The 17,689-nt window shown below is 47.7% G+C and overlaps 1 protein-coding gene across 3 annotated transcripts in view; it reads right to left on the bottom strand.

Moving 5' to 3' along the window:
- LOC144170629 (uncharacterized) overlaps nt 1-17,689 on the bottom strand; it is a 42,923-nt gene that overhangs the window by 21,139 nt on the left and 4,095 nt on the right. The window contains exons 1-2 of one of the 3 annotated variants that reach the window (XM_077700547.1): nt 10,936-11,595; nt 10,617-10,683 (exon numbers count right to left, since the gene is read on the bottom strand). The exons of 1 other annotated variant lie outside the window; for it this stretch is intronic. In XM_077700547.1, coding sequence (XP_077556673.1) covers nt 10,617-10,683; nt 10,936-10,957 — 89 coding nt within the window. In that variant the 5' untranslated portion in view covers nt 10,958-11,595. Of the gene's footprint in view, nt 1-10,616; nt 10,684-10,935; nt 11,599-17,689 lie in introns of those variants that run through there. One more of the 3 variants, XM_077700555.1, reaches the window with a different exon arrangement.

Raw genomic sequence — 17,689 nt, 5'->3', positions numbered from 1 at the left:
GCACTTGGGATTGACATTTGCAGAGTATTTTGGAATCCTGAGCTCAGCTTTTGCCTACGTGCACCATGTTTGAAGTTCTGTAGTCTGGGATGTCATTGCTTTACAGACACTTCTTTCATACTCTACTCACTAACTTCTTAAGTACTTTATATCCTACTATAAATAACCACAAGTACCTGCGCAAACAAAGTCTTTGAAACAGCAAAATTATTCCATATTAATCTATCTTCGTAACAACAATACTCCCGCAGCAATGCCACCTACGCCATTTTTTTGTGCTTTTTTCAGTGATTTTGTAAGAAGGTTTCGACTCGAAAAGAACTATAATATGACCACAGCTAATTAAAATTAGCCACAGTGCGAGAACCGCTTCGACCGGGATAACTTTTTTTGTTTTACTCTCTATCGGCCACTTGTGCACTGTACTATGCATGCTATCCCATTGGCAGTGAGAGGATTCAATGAAGCAAGAATTTTTTTACCAAAGTGTAGCCACATAAAAAGACAAAAATACTTTGAACACACGTATCTGACATGCAAAGCAAGCCTGTTGCTCTGTGCAAATTCTCTGTGCGAAGGCCTTAGGCTTAAGGCGAAGTGTAAGGCCTTCGCCCTAAAAAAAAGAACGAGTGTGACAGCAGTATCATGTCGAAGCACCACCCCACTTCAAACCTATCTGCTCCTGTCTCGATCGAAAGATGAAAATATGGCCGCGTATCTGCTCCTTCCGTTGAAAATGTCAACGAAAGACGATAGTCTTTCGTCACCATTTGCCAAGTAAATGCCTCCCTTCTGCTTCCCGCTCACCTCTCATGCTGTTCCCCTCCCGTCGCGCTCCTCCCAAGGTAAACATCCCAGAGGTTTGCTCAAGTCAATTTAAATTTACCGCGTTCCACTGCTCCAGGCCGGTTGCCTCGAAACCAGCGCTACAGTACGGCGGAGACGCGCGTGAATCGAGGCACCCCACTAGAACGTTTAGAGAACCACGTTGCCCTACTCTACATGCGTTCCAAAGTCTTCCCAGCGGAACGTGGAGCCTATACAGTGGAACATTTCGTAAATGTTGCCGTTTGATTTCCCAAAATGCCGCTAGAAGCTAGTGGCGCGGGCGACAGCAGGCGACGGAGTGAATTTTTTTTTAATGCAGTGGATGCAGTATTTCATTTGGTCGCAAAAATCAAGCATCCATGAATTTCTTATGAACGAATACTGCAAATATCACTTATGTATTAATTTCACTCTTAATAAAAAAGGTCGTAAAAGAGTAGTAACGGCAGTATTTACTAACTCCTCACGAACCGTACTACCCCACGGTACGGTAAGTAGGCTCTGCCATTATCAACTGCATGGTTAGGAAATCAACTGAGTGTAGGAAGCAGTATACTTCAGATCAAGGTCGTGCTTATGACTAGGTTACGCATGGCCAGTTAGTAAATGCGTGTAACTCAGAAGGGTATGTTATCGCTAGGACTTTATTAGTGAAGATAGTGGTGCTTACCGCCTGCTTCAGTTAGTGACCCTGACTAGTGCTGCATTTACCCCCAGTTACTAAGTGCCTAGCATATACTGGGGCAAGTACCTTGTTAGTGTTCCGTTAGTGAATGCCCCAACCTTTTTTTAAGAGTGTTGTGTAATCTTCTGTTCTTGTTATATTGACACGTTGCCACCGGACTTAGACGTTTAGATTTGGCTGTGGGTGGACAAACATGATGTGCAGTTTCTGTTTTACTTTGGACGGGTGGCTGAATCTAGTTACAGACAGACAGACAGACAGACAGACAGACAGACAGACAGACAGACAGACAGACAGACAGACAGACAGACAGACCAAACTTTTCGCGTTCAAGTAGCCCAAGAAAGACTACCGTGTTTAAAAGTGCCATGAATGGCCCTATGGTCAGTCATGACCTATTCCAAGGCCAAAACTCACTCCAGAGGTAGGTACAGCGCCTTTCGTACCGAAGGTAGCGTAGTACCAGGCTGCCCCAAATGAAATTTCAAAGCGCCAAGCTCGTGGTAGCATTGAAAAAAAAAAAACCCTCCGTCGCATGCCCCCGCGCGAGGGACACGAGTAAATGCAGAGCATTGGGGGTGGTCACGTGGCGTAGGTTGTGGTAGTTGGCGGTGGTAGTTGTAGTTGTTGTTGTCGTACGGGTGCGTAGACGGCGCTTGAAGGCCAAGTACGACGAAATGCACGAGGCGTTGGAGCACGGGGAGCTTGCGAGCTTGGACGAGTTCCTGCGCGCCTTCGACGTGCGGTGCGGGGAGGAGTACTCGGAGATTCTGCGGGCTGGCGCGTCGCGTCCGTGCGTGCTTCACGCGAGGACTCCCGCCGAGAAGCGCGTGAACGCGTTCAACCCGTGGATCGGAAGGGTTCTCGACTCCAACATGGACCTGCAGATCATCCTCGACCACTACGCGTGCGCGGCGTACGTCGTGGACTACGTCAACAAGGCCGACCGCGGCATCTCGTTCTCGTAACGCGGGGTCCGCCGCTCGCCGCTGACGTTTCGAAGCCGTGTCTCGCTCTCGATTCGATGGATCCGCAGCTCGACGCTGACGACTGGCGGCGGCCTCTCGTTCTCGACGCTCGGGATCGGCCGCTCGACGCTGACGCTTCGCCGCTGCCTTAGCGCGCGCAGTAGAGGGAGAGGAGGTAGCACCTGCTGCTGCAACGCCTCTTTCAGCGCCGGAGCACGCGCATGCGCGCCCGCACCTGTTGTTGAGAGCGAGGAGGAGCGGGGGAGGGGCGCACTTGCTGGCTGGCTGCGGACGCCGATCGCCAACGGACGGGTGACATTGTGAGTTAAAGAAATGCTCTGCATTTAAAAGTACTATTCGTCCCTTTCATAAACGAACAGGTAGGACACGCGAAGCTTGATAGTAAACATGCAATGCACACCGACAACTTAGGCCTTTGTCGTTTGTTGGCCTCCACTTCTGCCAGACGAACTTCGACGTTCGCACAATGCTCACGATTAAGATCCCGATCACGCTCACGAGCGCATGCCCGCATAACCGCCAGCTCATCGGCCGCGTGAATCACCCGTGACCTACCCATGGATAGGCCTGAGAACGTGAATGCAGGTCACATCACCGTCAGAGCTCCTTAAGATGGGCTTTTCCGTATGGCGTTTAGCATACAGCTCTTCGGCCGAAAGAATCATCCGTACCCTACCCATCAACCTGCGAACAAGAATTCACGTCGCAATCATCATTAGATCTCCATAACGTGGACTTTACTGTACGTCGTTTAGCATACAGCTCTTCGCCCGAACTAATCCTTTTGGCCTACCCATAAAGTTGAATTCAGTTCATCCAACACCATCATCAGACCTCCTGAAGGTGGGTTTTACTGTATGGCGTTTAGATCAAATATCGCTCGTTCAAGTCAACGCCGCATAGGTGAACCTTACAGCGCATTGCATGGCTTCACCACGCAGTGCATTATCAACGCTAAGACATCGTGCTGGCGTGTCGCTTGTTTGGTCAAAATGCCAGTGTTAGGAGCCTGAACTGTAATTAAGGCTACTACATGCCGTAAAAAAACTCCCACCTCCTCTCGCGGGAACCCCTGTGTAGATGCGACGCATAGGAGGTTCACGTTGCAGCGTTGGACAGCGGAGGAACGGCGCTGGAACGATGGAGCGGAGCGGCGCAGGCACCGCGTTTTATAGCGCGCATAACGGTGAGGGGACGCGCCGGCGCCAGTGCGTCTGCCGCGGCTATGACGCAACACAATCCAACACAATCCACTTTAATACAATCCAATCCACATCCAATCCAAGCCAAGCCGAGCCAATCCAAGCCAATCCAATCCAATGCCCCTCGCGAGAGAGTGTTTGCTATCGGAGAGGAGAGGGGTTGAGCGGCGGAGAGCGCAGCTCACTCGGCGAGGAGAATGGGGGAGGGGCGGACGCCGACAACAACGCCGACGCCGGATGCAGGGACAAGGCGAGTGAATGAGATGCTGTCGCATCTAAAAACAACTTCCGCTGTTCAGGTAGGGCGGTGTTCGCAGGCTTGAACACTGACTAGATACGAGGCCGTATGTCACGTGTTTGCGACGGCAGCTACGTCACTGGCCTCCTCTTCATAGGAGGCCAGTCCGAGAAGGAAGGGGACAGCGGGGTTGGAGCAACACCGAGTTGGAGCGGCTGCGCAGCCGTTCCTGTTGTCGGGTTGCCGCGTCCGGCGGGGCGACCGTTTCAAAGAAGCAATGGACCTTTCTCGGGATCTCTCGCACACTCACTTGTCTCGCTAACTATATTTTTAACTAAAAAACCACGTATTTAATTGAGTTATGTAAAAAAAAACTGCAAAAAGGTTTTCAAGTGCTACACAACGCCGCCGGTGCAAAGAAAAAAAAATCTGTTGTTAAAATACAGAAAGAACGAGATCGACAGCTACAGAACTTGCAGCCATTCGTGAGGCTCTTGATCATATCATCGGAGCTACTCCTCAAAATTGGGCGATCTTTTCGGATTCCAAGGCTGCCTTACAGAGCTTACGCGCAGCCCTGCGCTACGGCCCCCTACACCAACTGGTGACAGAGATAAGAGAAAAATTCCATCAAGCCATCACAGCCGGCCATGACGTAATTTTCCAGTGGCTTCCAGGTCACTGCGGAGTCATCGGTAACGTGCTGGCGGATGAAGCTGCCCGTACAGGCCATGAGAGCGACCGCACCATTCTACTTCCGCTTTCAAGGACCGATGCCGCCAGGACGCTTCGCTACCTTGCACGCAAGATTACCATGCAGCAATGGAACACACCGGACTTTTCGAATCCCCGTCTGTATATTCAGGATCCCCTTCTTCAGCGCCGTATTCCGTATGGGCTGTCTCGACTCCAGGCAACTTTACTTTGTAGACTGTGGTTGGGAGTGACCTTCACGAAAGCCTACTCTTTCCTCATCGGGATGGCCAGCAGCGCCCACTGTGACGCCTGCGGGACGGAAGAGACTATAGAACATGTGCTGTGTCGCTGCCCCGAATAGTCGTCGGAGAGGAGCGTGCTTGCCACCGCGCTGAGCCGATTGGACAATCGACCATTTACGGTGGAAACTATTCTAAGTCATCGGTCTTCACCATCGACCTCACAGAAGGCGACGAAAGCCCTTTTACGCTTCCTGAGTGAAACGAACTTGCTTGAAAGACTATAGTGCTCGAAACGGGACTAGAGTGCGCGCATTCCCACTCATATCTCTTCCTCTTCTCCCCCCCTTTTTATTCCCTGAGCCCCATTCCCCCAGTGCAGGGTAGCGAACCGGGCTCTACACCTGGTTGACCTCCCGGCCTTTCCTTTCTTTTTTCTTATCTCTCTAGCAGTTGGCGGACGGCTTTGTGAAGAGAATATCGGTGACGCGACTTTCACGGTGCTTGAAGAAGCGAATTTCTCCACTGTGCGTTGTCGGTGCCAAGAGTGTTCGAAGTGTGTGCGAAATCACGGCGGAACGTTCGTGTGTACATTGCGACACCAAAGGATACGGCTTCAAGAGCCAGAAGATTCAGGTTTGTAGAAGCAGGTATTTGAAAATACGACTGCGCCTTAAAACGCTACCTAAAACTGTTGAAACTACGATGAGTGTTCGTTGATGGGCTCAGAAAAATATCTCTTTACGCTTTTTTTATTGCTTTCATAGGTTGATAAACGCGTGCTTAACATGCGAATATTTTGTGGACGTAGATGCGCGTGAGGAAGCTTTCATGAAAGCGTCTACACGTTCACGTTCATTTACCTTGTTCTTTACCCTTGTATCGCTCGACATATCCGAGGGCACGGACAGAGTAGAGCCCGCAGCGGTAGCTATAATTTTGCACAAATGGTACCTCTCGCATTCGTTGCCGATGAAAAAAGACCATTTGGAATAATGGAGATTGTTCTATAGCTGATAGAGTTGCACGTGATAGTCGTGTAACTACATGCTAGCGTAAGTAGTTGTGCTCGTGCATGTTGTCTTTGTCAGCAAAACTATAGTGCGCAACAAGCTGCACTTGACCTCGTTTCATTGGACCTGCTGTGCCAGAAACTCACTACAAGTTGTACAGGACCGAATGTTTGAGAGTCATTTAAATAAAATTGTTGGCAAGGTCCTCGGAGGCGTTGCCAAATCACCCCCCTACCCGGCGACCCATGTTGCCGCACTCCGACGCTGGCTAGTCAGTGAGCGGATGCGGTTTGTCCAGTTAGGTAAAATCAGTTGCAGTTGCGAAACGACACCAGCGAGGATTGCTGTACTGGATGGCAGCAGTCTGTCTTGATTTTTACCCAACCGGCCAAACCGCTTCCGCTCACTGACTAGCCAGAGTCACTGTTAATTATTGATAGTGACGCTGGCTAGTCAGTGAGGGGAAGCGGTTTGGCCGGTTGGGTAAAAATCAAGACAGACTGCTCCCATCCAGTACAGCAATCACGAGTCTCCGAATTGTGGCTGGTGTGTGCCCATCTGTTTATTGTTGTGCCGTTACGTAGCGCTCCTTCTGTTTCCGTTTTAAGGCTATATTTTCCAGGCATGGTATTTTTTCGCAGCTGTCGCACGGCAAGAAGCGTGCAGATACGCAAATGCAACTATGGTTGTATTTTTTTTAATTTCTCGGGTACCATGTGCTTTGTGCATATCGGCGTCGCAAGCAGGTAATTCGTGTACGGTTATTATACTTCTGAAAAAAGTCCGCCGCCGCTACCAGGTAGCCCTACGTGTTTACTTGAAACTGCAATGCACGAGGCCCATACGTTCCGATCCACGCGGTTCCTCCTTCGTTCTCCTGGCCACTGTTGAACCACGAAGTCAACATGCTGAGCGTGGTTATGTACATCAGCGCGTGTGCGACACCGACTTCGTTGCGCATGCGTGCATAGAGTCTTTCTCTATGATGTGTGTGCGTAAACACGTGAGTGCGTGATGCCGAACGAGTGTTGTGTGCCTCGGTGTCGCGGGAACTACAAGAACGGGTCCAAAGTACGGATACTCCGATTTCCGAAGGATGAAGAGTTGCGGAATAAATGGAGCTGTACCGCGGGAAAACTTCCTTCCAACCGAGAACACGAGGGTGAGCGGTTCTTCGCAGTTTTTATGTATTTCATTCAGCGCGAGATGAGCTGCAGTTATTAGATAGTCATCAACAATTTTTGAATATTGATATGCTATGTCCAAGCTCAGCAGTTCTGGTAAGGATTACAGTTTAAAGCAGAGGTCTGAAGTACTAGCCACAAAACGTGTTTAGGTCTGTGAGCTTCACTTCCACCCGTAAGACATCGCACTTGAAACGTCGTATACGGACGACTCGACTGGGCGAACAGTCACTGGCCCCTTGGCGTTTGCGCGCCTACTCCCAGGGGCAGTTCCGTCAATATTCCCCGATTGCTCGAAGTATTTGACCTCACAGTGCCGCGCGAGAGAAGCTCCGGAAGCGAAACGATTGCGCCTGGAGTCAAGTGCACTGCAGAGAGTTATTCATCAATCGGCCGAGCGATTCCAAAACGCAGTAGAAGAGGACAGGACTCAGTCCATCAAAGATCTGGGAGACTACGCGAGGTGCGATTCATTGGCTTTCTTGGCACGCGGTAGAAGCGAATGAACGCCTCATCCTGCTAGACACCGTTGATGAGGATGCCCCGAGCATAAAGTATTCCGTCACCATCAAGCCGGATTGCAGCATAGTGTTTCATTATTTGAAGGCCGCAACTAGGAAGCTCGGACGTCACATCTCGGTTCCCGATGTAGGTACAGGAAAGAAAGAAATTGTGGAGGTCCTTGATGCTGTTGAGAAATGGGACAGGAACGTGAACCAGACAGATCACACCGTCTCCGTGGGGATCAGAACTACGACCTTGTGAAGGAGCTTCACAGGGGAGGGCTCGTACATCCCTCAATGTTTGCTGTCAACGCCGTTGCACACAGCTACGCAGTCGCTGAGGAATTTTCAAAACGAGACGACTTCTTAACAATTCCCAGTCAGCATCAACTGGCGACAGATCTCACTGTGGATCTACTCACTGATGATGACCCTTTTGATGGCTGTAATGCTGGACACACGAAATATGTTGTCCTTAAGCACATTTTGTGGTGCAGTACGAACATTTTTTTTCTAAGAACTCGTGCTCCATAATGAATGATGAGATTCGTGACGCGAGTGCAAAGTCGAAAAAAAGAAGCTTCATACACTGAGTAACAAGTAGAATGCGTGTGGTTTTTTACCTGAATAAATCGTCTTTGGTTATCAGGTTGTTGAAATCATTCGTTTGTTTCCCTCGATTGCTGTGGCGGTAAAGCAGGGACATCAAAACATTAGCAAGCCCTATGCAATAGTTTGTTGCCGCGCCGAACAATGCTAGGATGCTAAATCAGATTTTTCCCCCCACATAGTTTATTGGGTCTAACCGTGCAAGGTAAAAATCGCAGTATCTGCGGACGCGCGAGCGTTCTTTCCTAAAACGTGCACGAAACACTGGTTTTCCGCCGCGTTCGCCGGCGCCGCTAAGCCCCCATCCCGTGACGTCACTGCGGCAGCCCTACGGCCTTGAAATCTAGTCGGTGTTGGCTTGACCCACGCCCACGGAGCCCACGACCATAGAGTTTCTTACAGTATACACTAGAGAGGAATCTGGCGCTAGCGTCTATGCGGCTCACATCAAGGTCGTCTGTATCGTCATGGACCGCCATTATACATCGCGCTCGCCTTAGTTTCATCATTGGCTTGGATTGAAATGTTTTAGTCACCGCAAATTTAAACAAAGTGCCACAAAAATGTGAAGAGTAGTGTGAAATTATGTAAGTGGCAAATAAAAGCAGGCTGTTTTAAAACTAAGGAAAAAAGAAGTGAAGCGTATTTTTGCCGGAACGCGGTTGTACCTGCTATTCCGCAGGCCAAGGTTGCAGTTACGAACAATGTTAATATTTGGGGAGGAAACTCATTAGAGACTGTGATTTTATTAATTTTACCATTATCTCAAATAATAAGTTGTTTGAAGAGTTTCGAAAGTTTTTTTAGCGTGCCTATGAAAACGTTGCCTTCGTGGTGAACCGGTGCACCGCGACCGCCAGCTAGTTTAACAAGAAAAAAGAAAAGGTGGCGTTATACAGTCGTGGACGATGACAAGATAGGACGCATACGAGCGCCCGTTTCTGTCGTATCTTGTCTTCGTCGAAGTACGTTTTGTTTCTTCTTTTCGTCGGCTAGAAATTTTGCGGTGCCATATTACCCGCTCAGTCATACGTCCTTCGACTGCGGCATGAGCAACGTCAGGTGCGATAACGCATTGCCTGCTCTTTCCCTAAACACGGCTACCACAAAAACGGGAGGCTTTCGGCTTCCTTGTAGCTCGTAAACGTGTCAATGCATACTGAAGAAAGCAAATCCCCAAAACCGCTTAAGAATCCAATTGTCATGCCAAGCCCAGGCCAAAAAGGAGGTCTTCCCATGAGCCCCCATGACGACATGGCTTACGAGGCGCAGTTTCCTCTCTAGTATACTTACTAAGAAACTCTATGCCCACGACCACCCCACGACTCACCCTTCCCCAGAATGCCTTGCATGTGGCGCTCTCGCTACCCTTCCCCACATCTTTTGGGGGTGCCCTAAAGATACCTTTCCCCTAATTTCCTGTGATGAGCAGTGGGAGGAGGTGCTAGGGGGCTCAGACCTAGAGGTACAAACCTCCTTGGTCACGAGAGCTGCCGATGTCGCCGCCGGCACAAGCCAGCGGCCACAACCGCCCCCTGAGCCACATAAAGGTCAATAGAAATGTTTTCTCTCTCTCTCCACGCCCTTAGCTACCATAGAGCGCGACGCCATGAAGTCGGACGAGCGCTAAACGCGTTTTCTATTTTTGCCTGGTGCAAGAAACAATTTGCCAGGGCAACCTGGGACAAAGGAGCAATACGGTATCACTACAAAAGTAGCGGAATTCGAACAAAAATTAAAGCCGTTCCACTCAGTGTGAAAGCTGTCGGAAGTGCAGAGCAGTGATTCACCATAATGGGCCGTACCGCCGTTATCCGCTCGCTGCTACCTCCCCATACTATTCAAATTTCTCGCCTTCGCAGTGCTCACGCGTCTCCTGCCTGAAACTGTGCCAGCGGGAGTTCTGTTCTTTTTGTGCATGCTTTAAATTCGTATGCTGGAACTGTTTTGCGTCATTTCGAACGCGTAATTTTTTTCTTGCTCGGCTGGAGCCTTTCTGCGTCATTTCGAACGCGCCATTTTTTCATGCTCGGCTGGAGCCTCTTTCTGCGTCATTGCGAACGCTAAATTTTTTCTTGCGCGGCCGCTTTTTTCGCTTAATCGTAACAACCAACCAAACGAGCGTTCCTAACTAAATGAACGCGGGCGCTGCCGGTTAATTACGTATATTTTGCCTCAAATGTACCTACAGTTTTCTTTGCGCTAAACATCGGGGAGATGTCGGACAATTGCACCAGCGGTTCACGAGTTTCGAACGCTTATGACTATATAAACCAATGGCTTTCGAAGCCTGGGGCACGTCGCGACGACAGCGCTACAACGGAGCGCCCTGTTGCTCTACTTGGGTCCAGCGAGCGAGCTACGACGACAAGGCGAGCGCCTGAAGTGCTCTGCACTTTAAACGCTGGACAGATCAGCGTTTGCACTTGCCTTTCGAAGAACGAATCCACCGACGCGACGCAGGTTCGAACGATTCCACTGCCGTCACAGCGCTGCCCTGAAAGACGAAGGCGCGGAGCACGTGAAGTGTGGCACGACCGCTGGACGTGTTTGGTTGGTTGGCGCCGGCGCGTGGTCTGGGTACTCTCGCAGGTGAGGGACTAGAAGTAGGGGAAGACCCGATGGAGGTACGAAATACGAAAATGCGGGGCAAAGAATGGGATCGGGCAGCGCAGGACAGGAGCAGCTGGAGGTCTGACGATGACGATGACGTTTTTCGGTAAATGGTCATGTGCGAAAGATAGCTTACGAGAGGCAAGCCATCTGGTCATGCATCCTGTGCGTTGCTTTCACGCTCGGCCAGGTCGCCACTGGAAACGGCGTCGTAGCTGCGGTGGCGAAAGGCTGGCCCAGCGAGGGTCACGGCGCGGCCCAACCGGTGTCCAATGGTTGACAGGCGCATATGGAGCAGACGACAGGGAACGTTTGACGTGTGACACTTTCGCCGCTTGCGAAACGCGCTCTTCTCAGCAATCCATTTTCATTGAGCAGTGAAGCCGACTTTAAAGGGGCTTGGTGCACAGCGTGTTTTATGAGGACTTGTGCGGTCTTAAGGAGGTAAATTGAAGGTGGTAATTGAAGGAGGTAAATTGATTGAAGAAGGCAAATTGAAGGTAGCAGTCCGGCGGAGTGCTACCTTCGCACCGGGAGCGGCTACGTTGCGGCGAGCAGCAATTGTGGGACCCCCCCTCCCCCTGCCCCGATGACGTCACCTGGCGCTGCAAATCACAGGACGCCAACAGGAGCATCGATGCCTTAAAAGACGTCGCGGCAGATCGGAGGGTTGCAGTCCGGCGGAGTGCTTGACGGGCGCTACAGCTCTGCTTTATCTTCTAGGTAAGACACAGCGACCCGTTTTGTGGTCCTTTTTTTCTGACAAGCACTTCGCTGGACTGCACCTTGTGTTAAGATGTCCGACGCATTATGCCTTTCATGCTTGAAGCCTCTGCCTCTTTCCGAAGGCATTAAGTGTCTTGCTTGTAAAAATGATTATCACAAGGGAAAGTGCTCCGGCTTAACAAAAGCGGCACTCAAGAATATGTCGAAAAGTGACGCGGATCCTTGGACGTGTCCCACGTGTGTAAGCGGCGCGTCGCGATCGTCGAGGAAAAAGCGCGATAGCCAGTCAAGGCGAAACCGAGATAGCCAATCTGACAAGAGCGATGACGAGAGTGCGACGAGTGAACCTTCGCTGAAAGATGTCATCAGTAGCATCATGGCACTGTCGGCTAAGCTACACGAAGTGTTAGACCGGCTGGACATGCTTGAAAGGAGCGGCGAAATGCAAAATGTGAAACACGATGATGCTCTTTTGAAGCTGACAGAACAACAAAAAATTATTGAAGCCAGGCTCTAGAGCATATGTCTGACAACTACGACGAAATTTTGAAAACGACTCAGGAAAATAAAACCAAACTAAGAGAACTGGAAGAAAAATCGGCACCGTTTGACGCCGCATTGTCAGAGCAGCAGTCAGAGATGGATAAGCTTAAGTCGACTTTAAACAGCCTTGAGGAATATTCTCGGCGGAAAAACATTGAAATTCATGGCATTGAAGAAACAGTGAACGAGAACCCCTTGAGCGTCGTGTCCTCTTTGGCAGCAAAGCTAGGATTGAAAGCGCCTACCCCAGAGGAGATCGAAGCCATCCATAGAATTAAAGCCAAACCTTACATGACGCCACCCTTGCTGGTGCTGTTTTCAACTACGACAATGCGGGACAGTTGGCTCAGCAAGCGACTTGCGCTCAAGTCAGATGATATTTACATAAATGAAAATCTGACTGCGTACACTAAGAGGCTTCTTTGGATGGCGAAAAGCGTGGGGAAAGGAAAATCGTACAAGTTTGTCTGGGCACGGAATGGTAAAGTGTTTATGAAGAAACAGGAAGGAATGGCTGTCACGAAAATTGTAAATGAAGGAAGTCTGCTCAAGCTCCTGTAAACATGGATCAGGAATTCAGCACCTTTGATGACTGGATTACACAAAGGCAAAGCTGCATCAATAAGCAAAACAAACACCAGTCATTAGATTTACTTCGTGTAAATATTAGAAGCACGCATAAAAATTGGGATCTTCTTGGATTTTACAGCGCTAAATGTATCTCCTTTCTTGACGTCATTGTATTAACTGAGGTTACTGTTGACAGTAGCACTATAAAGCAATACCAATTAGACGATTTTTGTCAGTACCACTTATGCAGGGAAAAAAGAAAAGGTGGAGGATTGGCAATTTACGTGAGGAAAGAATGGGTATGTCAACAAACGCTACTCTCGTTTAGTGAGGCAGACGTAACTTTGCTCACTATCGAGAAAGCGCAGGCTTCCTACGTTATTGTAGTCGTTTACAGGCCACCAGGGAAGAACGTGTTAATGTTTTTACATGAATTAGAGCAGCTATTAATCCAACTAAACAAACATGACAATCTTATCTATGTTGGCGACTTTAATATAGATATATCCACACCTGATAAAATGGGAGTCTCGGTATACCAAACTCTCATTTCAGGCTTTGGGCTCGAACACAAAATAGTTGGTATAACTAGAGAAGAGGCCCTCGGAGACAAATTAAATAGATCAAGTATTGACCATATTATAACCAGAATAGACGATGGGCAGACACCAGCCAGTATTATAAAACAAAAAGTCGCTGACCATTACTTTATAACGCTTACCGTGCGCATGGATTACGGAGATAATTCTGGCAAAAAGAAAATTCAACAAGTTTCAATTGTGGACAATGTAAAGGTTGACAAGTTCATAGCTGAGGAGCACTGGGACAATTTGATAGGTCTAGACCATACGAAGGTGTACGATGGACTCGCTTCAAAATTGCAGCACATATATAACTCAAGCCAAAGAACGGTAACGATTAAACAAAGAAAGAAAGACAAACCATGGTTAATTCAAGAAATAATGGAGTTAAGTTATCTGAAGGAACGTTTGTACCGCAGAAGTAAAGCTAACCCAGCTGATGAAATTTTAAAACATGAATCGAGGCAAATGAGAAATAAACTTACCGCCAAAATAAGGCTAGCCAAGAACAATTACTATAAAAACAAACTACATAGCTGCCGGAAGGATATAAGAAAATCATGGCAATTAGTAAACTCGTTAACGGGCAGAAAGCCAAAAAATGGCATAGACGATGTTATTACGATCAACTTCACTGAAAGACAAGCTGAGGAATTAGCAAATGAGTTGTCCGAAAAGTAACATGCGTTCAGCGTATCTACCTGATATAAACGAGCAAGAAATATGGGAGATTAGAACATTTGCTATTAACAGAATGCCAGGTTACGACGGAATCTGAATTAGAGACCTGGTTGTGCATTTCCAAAGGTGAAAGCATTGCTTGTGTACATTTTTCAAAAATACTAGAAACAGGAAAAATTCCGAGAGGAATGAAAATTTCATTGATTATACCTGTCTTCAAACAGGGCAAAAAAGACCAATGCGAAAGTTATAGGCCCATTGCTATATTGTCCTGCGTGGCCTGTATTCTGGAGAAAGCCATTTACAGGCGGATGACCTATTTTTGCAAGGAGTTTCAGCTTCTGTCGGATGCACAACATGGCTTTCGTACTGGGAGAAGTACCATTACGTTATTAGAGGACTTCGCAGATTGTGTAAACGAAGCAATTGATAGTAATAATATAGCCCTGGGATTATTTATAGACCTTAAAAAAAGCATTCGATACCATCGACCACAGTATTATCACTAACAAATTATAATTGATCGGATTTCGGGGCATATATACAAATTTGTTTAAAGATTACTTTTAAGACCGTTACTAACTTGTTAGAATCAACAGTACTGATAGTAACCGTTTGCATCTCCGATATGGTGTGCCTCAGGGCTCTATTCTGGGACCATTACTTTTTAACGTGTACGTCAACGATATCTCAGACGTTAAGCTGCATTCTAAGATCTATCAGTACGCTGATGATACCGCCCTTGTATTAGCGGGGGAAAACGTATCCGAGGGAGCGGCATTGTTGCAAGAAGATATAAATAAACTAATAGCCTGGTTTGATGATAATCACATTTATATTAACAAAGACAAAACCCAGCTTATTTGTTTTCACAGTCCGCATAGAAAAGTTTAACTCCCTCTCCCTTTGCATTTACATAATAATCTATGTAGAAATTGCAAATGTGGTAGTGTGAATTTTTCGACAAAAGTAAAGTAAGTACCTGGGCCTAATATTCGATGAAACGTTTTCATGGACCAGCCATATCGAACACCTCGCAACTCGACTAAGACAGGTTTGTGCATCAATATATAAAATTAGATCTGTATGTGAGGGGAAATTGCGTAAAATTATAAACAAAACATTAGGGGAATCGATCTTGCGGTACGGTGTCTCAATATATGGGTTAGCTTCTCCGTATAAACTAAGTACATTGAACAAAATACTCCACAGGATAACCAAAAATATAGCAAATGGCACAAGGGATTTCTCGGGTGATACAACGAAGCTTATGGCAGCACACTCAGTTTTCAGCGTGCAGCAGCTATTTTTGTCTGCAACACTTACAAAAAACTTTTTCTCGAATGACTTTAAAATAAAGAATGTGAAAATCCGAAACCTTCGCAAAACTGAACTGTATAAAATTCCAAAAGTGTACACCAACTATGGCAAAAGGACTATAGCATTTTATTTGCCATTTTACTTTAATAAATTGCCGAACGACGCTCAAGTAGTCTCTATGAAAGACGCTCGAGCGTTAATCCATGCCTGGATTTCTGAGAATATCGCCTAAATAAACGCGACTGCAGAAGAAAATATCGAATGTGTGTGTGTGTGTGTGTGTATGTATATGTATATATGTGTGTATGTTTGCGTATATATATATATATATATATATATATATATATATATATATATATATATATATATATATATATATATGTGTGTATATATATAGGAAATGAGGGGCTCGTTGAAAATAACACAGAAATAAGGGTTGGCAGTCGAGAAAACCTCGGAAAGCAAAGGGGAGGATGTGGTAGATCATTGAAACAGATTAAGAATTTGGAAAGAAAGAAAGAAAGTGAAGAAAAAATGCCCGCCAGGTGGGATCCGAACCCACGACCTCCAGAATACCGGTCTGGTGCGATAACCACTACGCTACCGGCGGGGCGATTTTCCCATTCACTTTCTGGGGTATTTATGTTAGGTATGTTTGTTTCCTGTGCTTGGGGGTGGTAGCCAGCGCCATTCGGACTACTCGGGGTGAAGGGGACCTTCTTTTTAACCCCCGGGTCGTGACTCGAGTGTCTACGACATGTCCAGAGTGGTCGACCAGCTTTGAACCCTCTTAAGCTCCCTTTGGCAACAAGACTGCCAGAACAGAGGCCCTCGCTATGCATGTAGCGAATCAGAATAGGAAATGAGGGGCTCGTTGAAAATAACACAGAAATAAGGGTTGGCAGTCGAGAAAACCTCGGAAAGCAAAGGGGAGGATGTGGTAGATCATTGAAACAGATTAAGAATTTGGAAAGAAAGAAAGAAAGTGAAGAAAAAATGCCCGCCAGGTGGGATCCGAACCCACGACCTCCAGAATACCGGTCTGGTGCGATAACCACTACGCTACCGGCGGGGCGATTTTCCCATTCACGTTCTGGGGTATTTATGTTAGGTATGTTTGTTTCCTGTGCTTGGGGGTGGTAGCCAGCGCCATTCGGACTACTCGGGGTGAAGGGGACCTTCTTTTTAACCCCCGGGTCGTGACTCGAGTGTCTACGACATGTCCAGAGTGGTCGACCAGCTTTGAACCCTCTTAAGCTCCCTTTGGCAACAAGACTGCCAGAACAGAGGCCCTCGCTATGCATGTAGCGAATCAGAATAGGAAATGAGGGGCTCGTTGAAAATAACACAGAAATAAGGGTTGGCAGTCGAGAAAACCTCGGAAAGCAAAGGGGAGGATGTGGTAGATCATTGAAACAGATTAAGAATTTGGAAAGAAAGAAAGAAAGTGAAGAAAAAATGCCCGCCAGGTGGGATCCGAACCCACGACCTCCAGAATACCGGTCTGGTGCGATAACCACTACGCTACCGGCGGGGCGATTTTCCCATTCACTTTCTGGGGTATTTATGTTAGATATGTTTGTTTCCTGTGCTTGGGGGTGGTAGCCAGCGCCATTCGGACTACTCGGGGTGAAGGGGACCTTCTTTTTAACCCCCGGGTCGTGACTCGAGTGTCTACGACATGTCCAGAGTGGTCGACCAGCTTTGAACCCTCTTAAGCTCCCTTTGGCAACAAGACTGCCAGAACAGAGGCCCTCGCTATGCATGTAGCGAATCAGAATAGGAAATGAGGGGCTCGTTGAAAATAACACAGAAATAAGGGTTGGCAGTCGAGAAAACCTCGGAAAGCAAAGGGGAGGATGTGGTAGATCATTGAAACAGATTAAGAATTTGGAAAGAAAGAAAGAAAGTGAAGAAAAAATGCCCGCCAGGTGGGATCCGAACCCACGACCTCCAGAATACCGGTCTGGTGCGATAACCACTACGCTACCGGCGGGGCGATTTTCCCATTCACTTTCTGGGGTATTTATGTTAGGTATGTTTGTTTCCTGTGCTTGGGGGTGGTAGCCAGCGCCATTCGGACTACTCGGGGTGAAGGGGACCTTCTTTTTAACCCCCGGGTCGTGACTCGAGTGTCTACGACATGTCCAGAGTGGTCGACCAGCTTTGAACCCTCTTAAGCTCCCTTTGGCAACAAGACTGCCAGAACAGAGGCCCTCGCTATGCATGTAGCGAATCAGAATAGGAAATGAGGGGCTGGTTGAAAATAACACAGAAATAAGGGTTGGCAGTCGAGAAAACCTCGGAAAGCAAAGGGGAGGATGTGGTAGATCATTGAAACAGATTAAGAATTTGGAAAGAAAGAAAGAAAGTGAAGAAAAAATGCCCGCCAAATTCTTAATCTGTTTCAATGATCTACCACATCCTCCCCTTTGCTTTCCGAGGTTTTCTCGACTGCCAACCCTTATT

Source organism: Haemaphysalis longicornis, unplaced genomic scaffold (genome assembly GCF_048455015.1).
Source record: "Haemaphysalis longicornis isolate Haplotype H1 unplaced genomic scaffold, Haemaphysalis longicornis Haplotype H1 scaffold_1, whole genome shotgun sequence".
NCBI lineage: Eukaryota > Metazoa > Arthropoda > Arachnida > Ixodida > Ixodidae > Haemaphysalis > Haemaphysalis longicornis.
This window is presented reverse-complemented; position numbering and strand designations above follow the sequence as displayed.